This window comes from Malurus melanocephalus, unplaced genomic scaffold (assembly GCF_030028575.1).
Source record: "Malurus melanocephalus ecotype Western Australia unplaced genomic scaffold, MMel_1.1 scaffold_73, whole genome shotgun sequence".
Taxonomy (NCBI): Eukaryota; Metazoa; Chordata; class Aves; order Passeriformes; family Maluridae; genus Malurus; species Malurus melanocephalus.
In genome coordinates, this window is record NW_026623305.1 from 293,096 (window position 1) to 311,015 (window position 17,920).

At 50.5% G+C, this 17,920-nt stretch overlaps 1 protein-coding gene across 1 annotated transcript; it reads right to left on the reverse strand.

Annotated features, from left to right (window-relative positions):
* Window positions 1-11,380: 11,380 nt before the first annotated feature.
* FAM124B (family with sequence similarity 124 member B) lies at window positions 11,381-16,313 on the reverse strand. The gene is made up of 2 exons (XM_057366873.1): window positions 15,467-16,313; window positions 11,381-13,940 (listed from the first exon to the last, which is right to left on the reverse strand). The coding sequence occupies exons 1-2, from the start codon at window positions 16,193-16,195 to the stop codon at window positions 13,347-13,349; spliced, it is 1,323 nt and encodes a 440-aa protein (XP_057222856.1). The 5' UTR covers window positions 16,196-16,313; the 3' UTR covers window positions 11,381-13,346.
* Window positions 16,314-17,920: the final 1,607 nt, after the last annotated feature.

The window sequence follows — 17,920 nt, forward strand, 5'->3', positions numbered from 1 at the left end:
TGAATATCACCCTGCCCTCACCAGGGGCTGTACGGGACACAGCACAAGTGTTATCCACCGTGCCCTCACTGGGGCTGTACAGAACATGGGAGAAACATTATTCACTGTGCCCTCACTGGGGCTGGGGGGTTGCTGTGCACCCCTGGAGTGTGTCTGGGCACTGCCCACGCTGGGGACACTGCAAATGTCACCATGGGACAAGGTGGGGACAGGGCTGTACTCAGGCTGTGTCACCGCACATTCCCAATGCACCGAGGAAGAGATTTCCTTCAAGAGAGAGGAGATTATTTACTGCAGCTGCATGGGGTGGCATCCCCAAAACCCAGGAGTTCTCAACAAGACAGGAACCCTGGCAGTGCCTACGTGCCCTGTGGTGGCTTCCAGGCCAGCTCAGCCTGTGCCAGCCCTGCTCCAGAGCACAGAGCCCCACATGGCACTGAATTCCTCAGCGGAGGAGAGTCTGTGGGTGCCAGCAGAGCCCTCCATCTGACCTGTCTGGGGCACTGCAGGGTGCAGGTCCACTACCCCACACAGAGCACAAGATCCAGCCATCCCCAAAGCCCTCGGAGGAGAGGTTTTGGCTCCCCTGTGTCTCTGGAGAGCCCTCCTGTGYACATCAGGGTCCATCCCACACTTTGAGCCTGAAGGGATTCAGAGCAGAAATACTTGAGCATACAATTTCCCAAATCAAGGTCGCAGCTCCAGATTGTTTCTCTGTGTTCAAACAACCAGGTTAATAAATCAGAATTAGTTCTCAGAAGAGTTTTGTTCAGAAAGGATTAAAAACATCAGGATATTTGCCAGAAATAGGCTCAGATAGAGGGTTTGACCCCGGTTTTGCCAAACACACAGAAAACATCTGCTCAGTGAAGCCAAACCATAAAATGGATCAAGATGATTCTGACCATGTTTGTGGGTGCTGAGATCCTTTCCTCAGATGGATAATGAGCTAATTCTTATGCAAGTGTTATAAAGYTTGGATATGGATCAATTTATGGAGAGCTTTTACACCTCCAGGTAACAGAGCATACCACAGAGTGTTTTAAAGAGCAAACAACAGAGAACAGAAGCATTTCCACAGCGCAGTGTGAGGCTCACTCTAGGTTAGTTTTAATGCACAAACACAATAAAAAGGAAGTCATGCTGACAAAATACCAAGTTTATGCCTGTTCAGCACTAGACACTAAAATTCCAGTATTCACCCATGACAGAGCAATGTCACAGCCCCGTTAAATGCAGAGCTTCACAAASACGGAAGATCCTGCTCTTGCCAAGMGAAGTCACACTGATAAAAGCACACAGGCAATAAAGTCACCTACAGCAAATCCCAATTCAACCACACATCTCCCCCCAAGCCTCTCCTCACCACTGCCTTTGCCCTAACCTGCTGCATATCCCATAACTCTGATTTGGAGATACTGACCTCACACCCTCTGAATGTGGGTTAAGAGAAACAGCATTTTTTTACCTTCCCCATAACCCAGATGAGAATTTACAGTGATATTTYATGTTTCTGTCCCTGGCTGTGAGCTGCCTGCCTGCACGGACGGCCTGGGAGCTACTCCGGGACAGCAGAGGCTTCTGGAAGGTGACAAATTCACTTGTTGTTGCTGAGATTGTGCCACTAAGATCTTGTCACCCTGGGAAACAGCTTGGAAGGGATCTAAACAAACACAGAAACACAGAGCAGAGCATTAGAGCTAAAAGGACACCGGCACCCGTTTAGAAAAAGCCCAGAGGAGCCGTGAATCTCCATAAATACAGAGCCGGAGTGATGTCCTTTGCTCCTAAATCCTACAGAGGAGGGATGGCCTGGCTCCAGCTAGACCAGCACATGGCACAGGCCAGAGAGAAGGGGTGGCTTCAGGCTATCCCTGACAGCTCCTAATTTGAATGATTGTTTGGGTGATTATTTACACAACCAGCGATCAATTCTCTGGGCTCACCTTTCTTCTGGTTCCGTGATGACAGGGGCTGAGCCACTTGGAAAAGGTATGAGGTACTCCCATGTTTTCACTGGAACATTGTCATAACTTTTTAGTTCTTGGSTTCCATTAGTCAGGAGCACTTCTTGCAGCACTGGGCCACCTTCCAGGCATAACATCCACCAAAGGCACTGAGTATGTCCTAGTTTTTCTCAGAAAACAGCCCAGAGCAAGATGACTACAATACAGCAAGTGCAGAAGAGAAGCAGCAGTGAGGAGGTCAAACACTAATTAAAACCAAACCGGGAAAAGAGCGAACCAAAACTGCCTAATCTCTGACCCCAGGAGAAAATTATTGCGAGCCACAAACAAAATCAGTTCCAGTCACGCTTTGCAGAGCTGGCAGTGCACAGCTCTGCAGGCAGCACGAGAGCAGGGGCAGCCTCAGCATTTCCAGCACCCAGTGCTCCAAAGTGAGGACCATCCTCTCGCCAGGGCCTTCCAGCAGCCTGTAGCAGTAAGCACTTCCAAAGACAGGGGAAAAAAATTTAAAAAAAAAAATAAAAATAAAAAAAAAGACAGTAGTAGTTCAATTAATGTAAACGTGTAAGGAACATGGAGATAAAAACACTCATTAATTATTTCTATTCCGACCACACACATCCCTCCAGGATACCCTGTTGTCTGTGAATGCCCAGGTTCACCAACAAGTGCTTGAACTTTCGTTAGCTGTCTGCTGAATTTCCTCTTCAGATGGTAGAAAGAGGCACTGAATAGCTCATCATTGCTCCAAGCAAGACGGACGAAGCCTTCACTGCCATCCAAAAGCCCCTTCTCCCCTACAGACACTAACACTTCTCTCCCTCCCACCACTGAGCCTCCACAGAGCCATTCTCAGCCCCCAGCATCCCCCATTAAAGCATCACCATCGTTTCAACACATCCCTGACAAAGAGGAACTCTAAACACTGAAATGTGTGATGGTGCAGCAAAAGGAAACAGAGAATCCATCCTGAGCACCTGAGATCGATGCAGTTTGTATGTGTGCCATACCTCTGCATTCATCCTCTTCCTACTTGTTCTCATCTTTCTTTCCAAACAATATTGTTTTGTTTTGTTTTTTTCAAATATCAGCTAGGGTTTCAGCCTCTGGATGCATGTTGAGGTGTAAAATCTTGGCCCGCTGTTGAATTTGTGTTAAGCCAGCTCATTATCGCTGAACAATGGCCCGTGAATTGGCTATTGTTCAAAGAAATCACTTATCAAGGCCATGCCCGACAAAAACAAACCGTTAGTGCAAAGTTTTGAAGTGTATGAAAGAAGGATTAAGGAAGAAGGATGTTGTTGCATTTAATCTGTAAGATTAAGAGATGAGAGGTCTGGTTTTTATTAAAGGGAGTCTCCCTGTGATGTTAGGCAGGCTGTACAAAATCCCTGTATTTTCATTTCCTTYTGAATAAAACGGGAATAATACCATTTTCCTATCCAGCGGAGAGGTTTATGTCACTTCAGCCCTAATGCTCACTTTGCCGACCCCAAAACGCCTGCGAAGCGTGAGGCGAAAGAAACAACAACTCAGCCAAGCACAGCTGATGGACCGAAATCTTCAACTCGAAATGAATTGACTTTCATCCAGCTTCCAAAACCCAAACCACACGCGATTAGGCTAAGAATAAGCATGAGAAATGMCACTGGGCAGGGTGATTTGGTGGAGAGGCGGAAAGCCCCGGGAGAGGGTTTGGGGACGGGAGCAGCTCCTGAGCCGTGAGCGGGCGCTGCGCYTCTGACAATCTCATTAATTTTGAGTGGTTCTGGAGCCGGGGGCTCTCTCTCACCCCGACAGCTCCTCCGACTCCTTCCTGAGCCCAAAAGCACCCAGGGCTTTCCTCCCCACATTTCTGGGGAAATGCCTGCGCTGCCTCCCCCGTGCTTTGCAAAAGGACATTGCTGCCTGCCGAGCCTGATCCTGCGCTGCGCTGTGACACGGCACTGCTGGAGCTGCCACCACCGCTGTGACAAATGGCTTTCCATCGTAAAAAAAAATAAAAGGAAAGAAAAAAAATCACTTCAAGGTTGGCAAAGCTTTGTAGTAAATTTTCAATGTTTCTCCCACGCAACCTCTGCATCAGCAAGGTTATTGTTATTATTATTATCACAATTTAAGATTAGAGGCAAATGGCTTTTAGAACATACAACGGGTGACTGCTTTCAAAAGCCAYCCAAGATGCTGATGTTAAAAGGGGCTGCTGCATGCCCACAACGTCTCCTTTGCCATTACTGTCAGCAGCCCTGTGCAATCCCCCATAAAGTAAAAACACATGCTGGAGCGCTGGTGATAATGGATGGACAGGCTGAGGCTGCCAGCGAGCATTGCTGGGTGTAGGTCAAGCAAGACAGAGCACAAAACACAAACACAACAAATGCTCTCAGATAATCACCCTCCRAGCAGTCGCTGTGCGTGGAATCACAATCGTGACAGAGTCTCTTGCAGAGAAATCCTCCCAGATCGACTGAGGGCTGCAGAGCAGCCTCCAGGAGGCCAGAGCTGCCATCCTCACCCTCCTCTCAGAGGCCCAGGATCTCCTGGTGGGTGTGGAGGGACGAGATCTCCATCCAATCTTTGTAAAACTTGCAGTGTTTTCGTGGTCAACACAGCTTCCCTCACAAACAACTCAAGCCCAGGTTTTGGTGACAAACCTGCTCTGAGGCTTGTCATTGCTCCTGCCATGAAAGCACAGCAGAACACAGGAAACACAGGAGTGCACTGAAACTCACAGCTACTGCAGAATCAAGAAAATCTCAMATTAAACCTGGAAAAAAAAATCCCATCCTGCTCCAGTTTTGCAATCCAGCTGCAGCAAATCCCAGGGGATCTCAGCAGTCAGCAGCTCCCACCCTCCCTGGGGAGCACAGCCATGGAAACACCACCATGGATGGCTGGAGTCACCAGGGGGATGGAGGTGGTCCCCATGCTTCAAAAGGCTCCAAAACACAGCTGAAAATAAAACCCAGCAGCTGGATAAGCGGGGCAAGGGCTTTGAATCTACAAGACGTTAGAAGAAAGTGTTTTATGGGTTTTCCTTGCTTCCTTCCTCTCCTCCCTTTTGTTTTTTGGCTACAGGCTCAAGGTTTTCTTTGGGACACAGCTTCCTACATCCCCTGTGAGCTGAAGTGACCCAGCTGGAGCTCATCCCTCTGAAACCTGAATCCAGGAGCTGCTCCCTGTCCCTGCAGCAGGGCAGGCTGGCCTTGAGGAGCAGCAGCACAGGGACCAGCTCCAGCTCCTGGCACATCCTCCCACCATCCCTGGGACCCCTGTGTGGGCAGGCATGGGGACAGTGCAAGGTCAGGTTTGTTCTCAGCATGGCCAGCACCCTGACACACAAGAATTAAATGCTGGGGAGCTCCTGGCTTGTCATCACTCAGGACTTGTAAACACAGCAGTGGTCATTACCAGAGCTGAACAATGAAACTGGAAAATAGAAGTCTCCACTGAGGCAATTGCTGAATCAAAGCAGCCACCAGAAGGAMAAGATTTGCTGCTCCCCACCAGAAGGAGCTTGGCTTCCCATGGTACCTGTCTGATCTCAGCTGCTTCAACTCCTTGTGCTGCAGGATGAGGAGGCTGAGCAGCTCGAGAAGGTGTCAGGGAGCTGCACCTAAGGGTGGCTAAACTTCCAAGTTTTTGAGAAATCTAAACCTCCTGAAACCTGGTTTCACTCCAACTCGCAAAAAAAAAAAAAAAAAAAAAAAAAAAAAGCTGACATTTGTGAAATTTCTCATGACACAGAATGACTTTCCCATCTAAAAAGAATATCTGGTAAACATCAGCACGAGGCATCTCTGCAATCAGCTGTTCTCTCCACAAAGCCCAGTAGCTCTGAATTAAAACAAGATGAGCAAACCACAGTTAAATTCTCAGGGAAGCTCTGCTCTCATCCTGCCCCTCCCTCTGGCACCCCAGCTCACACAGACTGCCTGGAGCCCCTCACAGCCTGTCTCAGCTTGGGGCTGGGATTTTGGGGAGCTGGGGTGCAGAGCTGGGACCCCAGCATGTGAGAGAGCTGGTGGCCAGAGCACCCCACCATGGCCAGAGAGACTCCAGGGGGGACCCCAAAAGGGCCAGGCAGTGTCACTGCACATCTGCTCCACAGAGACACCCTGSAGGTGCCAGAACCCCCTGAGCAGGCACCTTCCAACAGCTCAGCTGGCTTCTGGAGAGGGCAGCAGCAGCTGGAGGAGCTGGCTGGACTGGCAGGATGTGCCCAGGGGATGAGGGAGCCSCAGGGAAGGGGAATATCAGTGCTGTGAAATGCTGCATTGCATCAAGAACAAGGTTTCATAACCCCCACTGGGTTCAKCCCAGTAAAGTGCACCCAGCCCAGTGACCATCAGCAGTTTCCAGGCCGTGGGCTGTTCCCAGCACATGTGGTCATCCTGAGAGGACGCTTCTGTCTAACACGGCCAACAAACAAGGGAGGGACAGGAACACGACCAAGATGTGCGTGCTTAGTTCTGCTGCCAGACTGGAAATAAAACTTCCAGCCACTGGAATGGCCAAAGCACGTTCYCTTTGTACTCACTGCACACTCAGAATCACATCTTTTGTGTTATCCTGGGAGTTCCCTTTAATATGATCTCCTCTTTTTGTTGTTTTAATTGAGTTATCCCTGGCGCATTTTAAGCCAATTCTGGTAAAGTAAAAGCAAAACCACAAACCACACTTCCACTCCAATGATGCCCTGGTGGAGATTCAGGCTCAAAAAGCAGCAAAGGGAGGATGGCCCAGGTGCCTCCCCAAAATCTGTGAGTGAATGGCCAGGAGGACAGGGCAGCTGGGGGAGGATCAGGGACGAGCATTTATGGCCAGGCTCCCAATTTAGGCTCTCCTGAGAGGGCTCTGAGCATGGCAGATCCAGCTGGAGGCTGATGACCCACCAGGGACAGTGCCAGCTCCCAGCAGGTGACACCAGGGCACAAGGACTCAGTGTGAGCAGGGCTGGCATGCCATGGGTGCCCCACCATCCCTCACCTCTCACATCACTCCCAAAGAGCAGCAGTGACCCAAACAGAGCAGGACGAGGGCCTTTCTGCCAGGGTGGCAGAACCCAGTGAGGCCAGCAGGAGGGGAGGTCACCTCGGAGCAAGGGACATCTCCCACCTCCACTCAGCTGTCAGGATATTTCTCATCCCACAGCCCGCTTTTGGGAAGCAAGGATCAATCTTTACCAGCTCTGAGAGCCAGCAGCCCCAGCAGCTCCTCCTGTGCCCCGTGAGGTTTCCTCTGCTGCCAGGATGCMGATGGAGATGATCCCAATTAAAGACACGGGGCTGTCACAATTTCAGCTGCACGAGGGAGATGAGAAAATGAACGGTGTCACCGAGTGTCTGCAGGAACAAATTTACAAACCTAATCACCTCCCAGCACAGCCAGGCTGCCAGTGCCTGAAGAAGGGTGATAGGGGACAAGAAAGCTTTTGGGACTCTTAAAGAATGTAAATTCACCCTAATAGGAATTGGATCTGTCCCTGCCTGTAATCAGCGGCAGAGCTGAGATTCTGAACTGGAATATTAATACAAGTGCTCAATKGGAGATGAAAACCTCTCAAAAACTCTCTCAAATGATGAGAATTAAACATCAGAAACGCAGCAGAGCAAACTGCAATGCAGTTGTGCTGGCGGGAGGAGTCTGCTGGAAGGGGAGGCTGAGRAATTCCATGGAAGATACCACAGCCACCTGGTAGTGCCCAGGAGAACGCATCTGTACTGACTGCTTCCTGACACACTCATTTGTCCTTCCAGGTACCCTCCCAAACTTGGGTGTGATCTCTGCTTCTCTTTAAAAAACAGGATAATTGGATTTTTAATCCAGGTTGATCAGGTCCAYCCTCCATGGCTTAAGAAGACCAATACATGGGAACAGGAAAGACTCTCTTATTGTGACAGCTGCTGTATTTTGTTTTTCTGTACTACTGATGTTATGGTTTGAGGGGTGGGGAATAGTTCTGACACTTCTTTTCCACGAGTATTGGGTATTTGGGATATGCAGGTTGGGATATTRCACTGCAAAAGAGCAGCATTTCCTGACAATAAAGTTGATGGGGAGCAGCTAACACTGAGAAGGGGACAGCCAAACGAAGGAAAAATGAGTTTTCACTTCCCTGAGGGCAAAAGGAAGGTGCTGGCAAGCCTTGCAGGAAAACACTTTCTGGAAAAGGGGACAAAGCAGGGCTCCAACAGGGACATGCACAGGTTGGGAAGCTCCACAGCAGCTGAGCCCCCAGTGACATGTGCTGTGTGTCCCACCCCAGCTGCTCTGTCGGWCTGGCATGGCTGATATTTGGAGGTTTGCTCAGCAAAAGACTTWCAGTGTTGCCACAGAGGTCCCAACAGTTCTGCAGAGCCGGGGCTGTGCCAGGAGGGAGCTGAGGCTGCCCTGACCTCCCTCCCTGAGCAGTGTCAGCAGCACCACAGGCACCAGGGGCTGCAGAGAATTCCCTGATTGCCAGCCCACATGGAATGCAGGGGGAAGAGAAGGATTGTGCCACACACACAGGGTGCCACAGGATTGTGCCACACACACACAGGGTGCCCCCAGCCCTCTGTGTCCCTCCACAGCCCAGACCTCTCCTTTGGCTTCAGCAGGAGTTTCCTGTTCCTCATTAGAGAGAAGTAAAGCCTCAGGGTCTTTGAGCTTCATAATTCACTTTGCAATTGAGGCACAGAGAGGTCAGACATGACCTGGAAGGCTCTGTGTCTCCTCCTGCTCTGCCCCACCAAAGCAAAGGTCCCACTCCTCACCCCACTCCCTGCCCGGCTCTGCCATGTCTGTCCTAAAGCGATCCATCAGTGCTCAGCTACTGATGAAAAGGGAGARATCACAGCATTTTTTAGTAAGACATTTTTGTAGCAAGCATGTCAGTTCCATATCAACTCTTCTTACACACAGCAGATGCACGGTAACAACTGCACACGACATTGCAGAGCATCGGCGGCTGAGGCTGCCAAAAAACAATGAAACACATTGAGAACGACTCTATTTTCCCCTGTCAYTTACATGACAGATCTCCTTAATTAACTGCTTTGCTGTCAGGGAAAATTAATGAATGAGAGAGAAATGGTCTTTCTTTGTTATTAGTACCTCTATTGCTTTCTAATCTATCAGGGTAATTTCGTKGTAATGGAAGTGAGGATTAAAAGCCCCAGCTGATGGAAGGGTGGGGACAAGCACTGAAGGGCCTTAGGAGAAGCTCCATAAGGAGATGGGACACGCTGGAGCACGGCTGGGCTTGGAGATGTGGTGCTGCAGAAAGGCAGAGTCTGGGAGAGGGAGGGAACCCTGCCTGGGGGTGCTGYGGGCAGCTCCCACCTTCTATCGAGGCAGCGGAGCCACAGGAGCGTCACCGCCCGCCCGAGGGGATCCCGGGCACGGCACTGGTCCGGCAGGGCAGGGGGTGAACGGGGATTGATGCTGGGACTGCGCTGAAAGGGGAACCAGGAGCCCGAGCTCGGGGCGCAGACCCCGCTGCCCGCGGAGCCCGGGCTGCCTGACCCCGCTGCTGCTGCCCCGGGGGACACGGGGACACCGTCACAGGAGGGTGACAGGGACACTGCTGGAGAGGAGGGTGACAGGGACACTGCCGGGGGAGGAGGGTGACAGGGACAGTGCCGAGAGAGGAGAGTGACAGGGACAGTGCCCGAGAGGAGGGTGACAGAGACACAGCCGGGGAAAGAGGGTGACAGGGACACTGCCGGGGAAAGAGGGTGACAGGGACACTGCCGGGGGAAGGAGGGTGACAGGGACACTGCCGGGGGAAGGAGGGTGACAGGGACACTCCCAGCCCGGGGAGGAGGGTGACATCTTTCCCGGCGGGGGAAAGATGCCGTGTGCGGGCAGCAGGCGGAGCTGGTGCCGCAGGGACGGGCAGGAGCGGCCCCGCAGCCCGGGACCCGCCCGGCGCCGCCGCGACACGCGAGGACAACAGAAAACCACGAACGTAACTGTAATAACAACAGTAATAACACGGATAACATAAAAAATAACCATAATAATAGTCTGGAATACTCTGCAAAGACCAAGAGGTGACGGGACAATGGAGGGAGTGACCRTCCCTGCACAGCCCGTGGAGGGGCTGGAGCTGCCGCGCTGTCCTCAGCACACGAGAACATTTCTGGATCGTGTTCCCGTCATAAACACAACATTTCTGAAAAATGTATTTTCCTCTGCCCAGTGGCTGCGTATTTGTACCGGGTACAGAGCACGGCACCAACACAGGTGAAGAGAATAAAAAGAAGAGGATAAAAAGAAGAGAATAAAAACTCCCACCCCAGACCCATCAGTGGAAATCTGGGAAGCTCTGCTGTGCTCATAGACCGTCTCAGGATTTACCAAGGCATCCATGAAAGCTGACAATTTGGCCCAGAATTCAGGAAAGAAGAATGCTTTCAGCACTTGCTTCCCCGAAAGAGCCGAGCTTGCCAGCTTCTGTTTAACACGAGGGCCGATGCTGTGATCTCGCTGACCGCTCGGTGTTTTCCTGGGTGGGCAGCGAGGGAGCACCCCCTGCCTTTGTGCTCGTATCCAGGCATCAGAGAGCGCTCCCGGCAACTCATCCCTCACGAAAAAAAAACCACTCTGCTCGCTTCGGAGGAGACAAAAGACACAATTCCTGTGCCAGGGGCTAAACAACAACAAAAAACCAACAGCACTCAGCTCTTCAGGCTGTGTTAAAGTGACCCCAGAGCGAGCTCTCCTGCTTCTTCTGAGCCCCGCTGCCCACTGCTCCCTCTCTCAGCACAAACCGTGTTCCGGTAAGAACACATTTCCTCCCTCCATCACCCAGACTGTGCCAGTGACCCAGGAGAAAAGCCTTTCCCTTCGGATGGGACTGTTCATCATCACCCCTTGTGAGCACAGCCGAGGCAGCATCTCTGGGAATGGGGTCACCCAATGGCTCACAGGGCACGACAAAATGTAGGGTGCCCACCGCCCCCAAAAAGTGCATCCCTCAAAATTCAAACCTTGGTTAGAGGGTGTGAGTCAATGCTGACCACCTTGGCTGCTGCCCATCCAGGTGTCCATCAGAGGAATCCACAGCTCGGTGTCCACAGCACCATTACCCCAGWGCTCACAGGCAGGGCAGAGCCATTCCCACCTGACTGCATCCTTTATACCAAGCCTGACACAYACCAAAGGTGAAAATCCCAGTGCATTTCCCTTCATTCAGCACTGTGGGGCCGTGATCCTGTAAGCACAGCTCGCCAAAGCCCCCCTCAGTTTCCCTCCAGGGCTGTTTTCCCCGGTGTGCTTTGCTGGGAGCAGCACGGGATGTTTGGGACACAGACCTTCAGCAGATCCTGCCAAATCGTGCTCCTAATCAGACTTTAAAAAAAAAAAAAAAAAGAAAAAAGAACCTGAAAGAAATGGCACAGGGTGCAAGGAAGAAAAAAAAAAAAAGAAAAAAGAACCTGAAAGAAATGGCACAGGGTGCAAGGAAGAGGTAGAAAATAGAGGCTGCAGAGATATGAAGAGTCTAGAAAATGTGAATCTTTGCCTCCCACCACTGAATCCATCCATGGAGAAATGTGCCCTCAGACCCACCACACCTGCCTGTGTAACACAGCATTTCTACAACGTGTATCCTGCACTTAAAATACATGGATTTTACATGCTCACTSTTACAAGCAGTATTTTCAGAGTTGTCTGCCTTTGACTTGAAGTCCTTCTCTTCCAGGATCCGTTGCAGGCAGGTGAAACTTGTACCATTGTCCCTTTCTTTTTTTAAATGATGGAACATTTCCCCCAGCCCACATATTGACCTTCTACCTCTTAAGCACCATTTTTCTTTTAGGTAAAATAGGATTATGCTAAACAGTCACTCTCAAGTACTTCTGGCATGAGAGAGTAGAGAGAAGGCTATGAAATCTTTCTTTRGGATGCTCTGATCCCCCTCCTCTCCCCGTGTGCCTCCTAGCCCGGGCACACAGCCCCTGCAAGCTCCTCTTGGCTGCTTCCCCACTGAYCAGACATTTCCCCAGCTCTGAAAAGCACTGGCTGTTTTTAGTGTGCCAGGGAAGATTAAATAATCACCCTTATAGATGTAAAATATCGCAGTATGACTCATTAAAAAGTCCACAATTTTTGCAGAGCTTGTGAAAAGCTGGGGGATGTTTGTAGGTGTCCAGTGAATGCAGTGTCCCTTCTGCAGCTTTCAGTCCCCAAAATGAAGGATTCATGAGCATCATTTGCAGGGCAGCACCAGCTGGGAGGGCCCAGAACGGGGATTGCCCTATACCCCCCACAGAATTTAGATATATTCAAGGGAGAAAACACCTTTTGTTGCACTGTTTGGAAGGTAAGTGTGATCAGATGTGGCTTTTCTTTGAATATTCTCACTCCTCCTTCATACTCTTCCCATGTCTTTCCCTCTGAGGTTCATTTAATCCTACTCGAGAAAGCTGATCAAGATGGGAGTTATTTCAGCATCTTTGCTGCAACATGACTTCATTTCTCCTGTCCTCTTCACTCTCCAGCATTCAGCAATTCCCTCCAAGACTCTTCACGTCTCTTGTCTTCTGTGAATTAAAACCCAGCTAGGATTGCCTGCTGATAACTGCACCCTGGTCTAACAAGGCCTGGCCTGTTGCTGTGTTTATTTTGTGAAGTGTCACACAAATAGGCAACAGCAGGATTTACTGGCGCTTCCCTTCAAGTGTGTGATTTTTGTGTGTACAGCGCTGAGTTGGAAAAAAAAAGGTCTCGCTAGAAATATTTTTCTTGAGAAATACTTAAAAGAACATTCTTATGTTTCAAATCTTGCATAAAATTGACAACATTGATAGATTTTAGATACCAGGGGAAGCAAGAAGCAACACAAAGGAAAATCAGCGTTAGCACAGTGACCATGCCACAGCCTTGTTCCAGGGTGTCCTGGCAAGGGATGGTGAGTGCCCTGGGCAGCTCAGGCTGGCTGCACCTTCCAAACCCATCTGAAGATGTCACTGTCTATTTATTGCGTSTGAGAACAGCTGTAGGAGTCATATGGCTCATTGTTTATTGCTCATTACACAGCTTACCCCTCACCTACTGAGCAYTGAAAAAAACCAAACCAAAACAACCTTCTGTACACACAGAACTATTTTCCCTGCTTTCCTGCATCCCCTTAGCATCTCTCCATGGTAAATTGGTGTCCACCTCAGTGACTGCGCTGCTGAGGTGTCCCAGCTGCAGAGGTGCACCCTGAGCAGCACCCAGGAGCGCTGTGCGGTACTTTGGGAAGGATGTGGCACGTTTGGGTCAGTCATATAAAGAATTCCTCCTTGTCGTGGGAAGGATGAGTCCATGTGGCACGTTTGGGTCAGTCATATAAAGAATTCCTCCTTGTCGTGGGAAGGATCAGTCCACGTGGCACGTTTGGGTCAGTCATATAAAGAATTCCTGCTCGTCGTCGTGCTCTCCGGGCGCGGGGCAGTCCCGCGGGGCTGGCGAGCGGCATTCCGGCTCTCCCGGCCCCATGGCCCCGCTCGGTGCGCTGGCAGCGCGGAGCCCCCGGGGCCGCTCCGGGCAGGGCAGGGCGCTGCTGGCCGGGGATGGCAGATGAGGGAGGCTGCTCCGCAGGGCCCCGCAGAAATGGCTCAGCGGGCAGCGGGCACTGCCCACGGCCATGCCGGTGTCCACGYTGGTCTCGGCTCCGCGCTGCTGGTCCGGGAGCGGAGCCCGCAGCATCCCGCYCTGCCTGCGGAGCGACGGCGCTTCCCAGCACGGCCGGGCTGCGGGGACACCGCCAGGGGGACACCGGGGACTCTGCTGCTCACTGCTGGCTTGCTCAGAGGCAGCGRTTTCACCTGGGTCAGATTTTGTCCTGCCCCTCAGAGCTCTGAGCTCCCGGCTTCTCCGTCCCCGCCTTACAGGGAGAGGGGCTGGGACACAGTCCTGCGGCATTTTCCCACTGCTCGTATTGCTGCGCTGCTGGGAAAACCCAATGTTCTTTTCAGGGGGCTTGGAGCTGCTTTGAACCTGTTGAAAATTAGAGAACCAGTTAATATCGTTTTATCTTGACCGGTGATGATGCTCTCACCCAGCCTAGCTGCCGCCTGCAGCTTGAGCCAGCACACCTGGGGAAGCCCTTGCCCAAGTGAGCTGTGGGTACAAAAAATCCACATGCATTCCAGGGGAACCTGGAAAAACACTTGGAAAAGAGAGCCACTGCCAGTTACCCCGATGGGCTTCAGGGGGGAATGACAACATCACACGGAGTCTGTGAGCAGAGCTTTGGATTTGTTTTGGAATGTGGCAGAGAGCTGGGGCAGGGRGTAAATTGCAGGTACATAGAATAAAGATTGACAGCATGAGCTGAAGAGCTGCAGAATAAAGCACTGGGCTGCCAGCCTGCTGTGTGGAGCCTGGACACAAGATCCATCCTCCAGTTCAAGTGGATTACACCTTCCTTTGTGAGGAGCACAGGGCAGCGTGGTCGCATCCCCAAAAAAGCTGTCAAATCTTCTGCCAGGGAATTCAGGTACATCTGCCAGCTCAAAGACCTTGTATCTACAGCAGGAAGAACCACAGAGTGATTTAGGAAGGGACTTTTGGAGGTCACCTGGCTCAGCTCCCTGCCCTGGGTAGGACCATCTTCAAAGCTACGTGGAGATAGCCAGGGCCTTGACCAGTCCGAGAGGGTGCARACTGGTTTATAAATGGATACTGAATCAGGCAGCAAGGGCTGCCCTGACATTAGTGCTCAGAGCAGCATAAAGATAAGCTGAACAGAGTAATTAGCTTTATCTGTAACAGAGGAGTTCTGGAAGGAAAAAGAAAAAGCACAGGATGGGCGAATAATTTAAAATCCAAATTACAAGGAAAAAACCCCAGAGGTGGGAGGGGTTGTTACAATGGAAAGAAAGCACACTGAGCTGAACTGCCATTGTGCTCACATGTGCTCATACTAATATCATCTCAGCACAGACTTTGTCTTCTTTTAAAATTTGTATTCATATAACCTCTGGACTGCACACTTAAACAGAAAATGCAGAGATTTCTTAAGACACATCTTTTTGTCACTTTGCCCAACTGCAACTCACTCGTGAGCTCACAACCTCTATTGCAGGCGGTGCTGTATCAACATTACACTTACAAACATTACACTTATCAACATTACACTTCTGGTTTTGGGTGCCAAAAATCTGCTTTGAAAAACATTTAGACAGCAATGAYTTATCAGAAAAAGATTAGGCTGCTACAATCATTTGTTTGAGGCAGAGGAGGGAGGATGTTAAGCTGGCGTGCCCTAGAAAGCATTAATAATCTCCATTTGAGGCAAGCAGTAATGATGTTAATTTAACAGTAGAAAAACATTCCAAGGATCAGCGCTTATATTTATCAACAGCATCACAGCACTGGCAGGCACCGATTACAGCATTCACAAATTCAAAAGAAAACACGAACAAACAAAATAATAATTTCCATTTTGAACCAATCCTGCTTTCCTTGAAAAAAAAAAAATTAAATAAACGCCCTCCTCTGAGAGCAGCACAGACACATACCTTGAGCAGAATGGTGTTTCCTTCATAGTCCTGTGTTTGCCACCTGGTGCTGCTGATGGGAACGCAGGGGTTGGGCAGGAGGGGCACCAGCTGCCCGATTTCCCTCACCTTGAACTGCAGGGCCGAGGAGCCCCTGGGCTCAGCAGCCACCCCGATGGGCAACTGCTTGAGGCAGAGCTGCACAGCCACGTGCGGGGTGGCGTGGAGCACAAACACACACAGGGTGCCCTTCTGCAGGGTGGCTTCYCTCTGCAGCAGCATCTCGTAGAGCCTCACCGCATCCTCGTAGTTATCGAAGCTGCAGTAGAGGGTGACCCGCAGGATCTCGGGGCCGCAGTGCACCCTCCTGATGCCCCACACGGGCAGCTGCTCGTCCAGCCCGTAGAAATCCTGGTGGGCTGGGGGATAGAGGGGGCTGTGCCCGTTAGTGAACTGGGCACGCTGGTACCGCCAGGGTGGGCGCTGGAACTGCTCGTGCACCTGGAAAATCCGATCTTCTCCCAAGTCTTCGTGCAGGAAAAGGAGGACGGATATTCCAGGAAAGCCGCAGCTCCTCTTGCAGTATCTCTCGTAGTATTTCAGGGGAGGAATTCGCTCAGACACCAGGAAAAGGCGAATGTCCAGGCAGAGCCACTCCAAAAGCCGATCCAGMGTTTGCTGCAGAAGAAATGAGTGTCCCAAATGGGCGAGGAGATGCACAGTCATCAGAGACTCTGCTCCATCAGCCATTGCAAAGGCTTCTGGCAAATACTAAAACAGACAAATAGGTGCCTTCCTTCTCTTCTTGGGGCCCCAGGAACACAAGGGTGCACTCTGAGACTTGAACAGACCGAGTTCAGACTTCTGATGGAACGAGCAGAGGCAGCAGGTGGAGAGTGACAAGGCTTGACGTGAGCATCCCAGGTGACATCCCAGCAGAACTCGGCTCAAGGCTCCTTCCCAGCTCCAGAGCTCTGCTCAGTGCACACACATCACCCAAGGGTCCAGGAACAGCTCTGTGTCCCCTGCTCGTGCCGTTCCCAGCACAGGACAGCAGAGATGAACAGCACTGGAGCACAGGCAGTGATTTTCCAGGATGGGAATGCTCACTTGTCTCTGGAAAAGCGGCCACTCYGGGTCCTTTTTCAGAGGCCGTGTGGCACTCGTGGCTCAAACCTGCAGCAAACTTTCTCATGGTCAGCAGGCTGGCTTTGGCTCATTGTGAAAAGCCTGTGATCTCTGGGAGTCCCACCCTTCTGGGGCACACAGATAAGCTGTTCTTTAAAGACAAGGAAGGAAAACAGAATAACAAAAGAATAAACCCAACCATGTGAATTCAACAGATAACAATAAGGGCAGATATAAATCAGGAAAGAGGAGCTTTGGGAAAAAGCCTGSACTCCTGGTTACACCCTTCACACCACAGGTAGCTTGCTGCCTAATGGGAARCCCAGTCCTGKTTTATTGTGGCCATAAAAGCTGGGYACCAGGCTTTCYATTTTCACTGCCCTCTTTGCTTCTTTTCCCTCCTTTTTTTCCCCTGAGATACCCATGTGATCCATAGCCTTAAGCAAAGTCCAAGGGTTTTTCCCTTGGTCCTTGGGTTCACATATTGGTACTTAATTTAACTTGCTGCAAAAGCTACAATAGGAGTGCTGAAAATCCACCTCTTTCCAGATCTCTTCYAGTGCCTGGACAGTAAATCACACTGTCCCTTCATCTCCCTGTTTGCCAGCCCAGGGGCAACACAATACAATTCAGGCCAAACCCACTTCCTACACAGAACTGCCCTCACTGCAGCCAGTGTTTAAATCAAAACTGGGGCCTCTGGTCATCTGTCCAGCTCCACCTAATTAAAAGCAGCACATCTCTCTCTGCTGACATGCCAGCTTCCCTCTCCAACAGCCAAGCACACAAAGCAGTGGTTCACTGTGCAGAAATCCCAGCACTAACAAGTCTGTTATTCAAACTCTGAACTATATTTTTAATATGACCCTGAATTTGTATTCAACTAATATCACCAAGGTTTAAAGGTACAAGCAGCAGYGCCTTGGTTTCCTTTATAGAGATCCCTCTCATTGACAGAAACTCACACTCATGCTTTAAAAGCTACACTGACACCTATGTACAGTAAAAATAAAAAAGACTGTCTAGAAAATGAGGAAAAATTATTTTGCACCCACCTGCAACACTTTGAGCAAGTAACAACGCTTTTGGGCAGGAGGCAAAAACAATATCCAGCCTTCAGACAATTGCAGGAAGAGAGTGAAGAGTGCAAGTGCTCAAAACATTAAAATGCTCTAGATGAGCTCTGAACAACACAGTTTCACTAAAATATGGAAAAGGAAATGATTCATCAACTCCTTGCTACAAGGCAGGGGCAGGCAGTCATCTGCCTTCCTGCCTGTGGAGAACAGGGGAATTTTGCTGCACAGGAAAACACCAAAGCCAAGCAAGTTCATCAGGGCTTGGTTT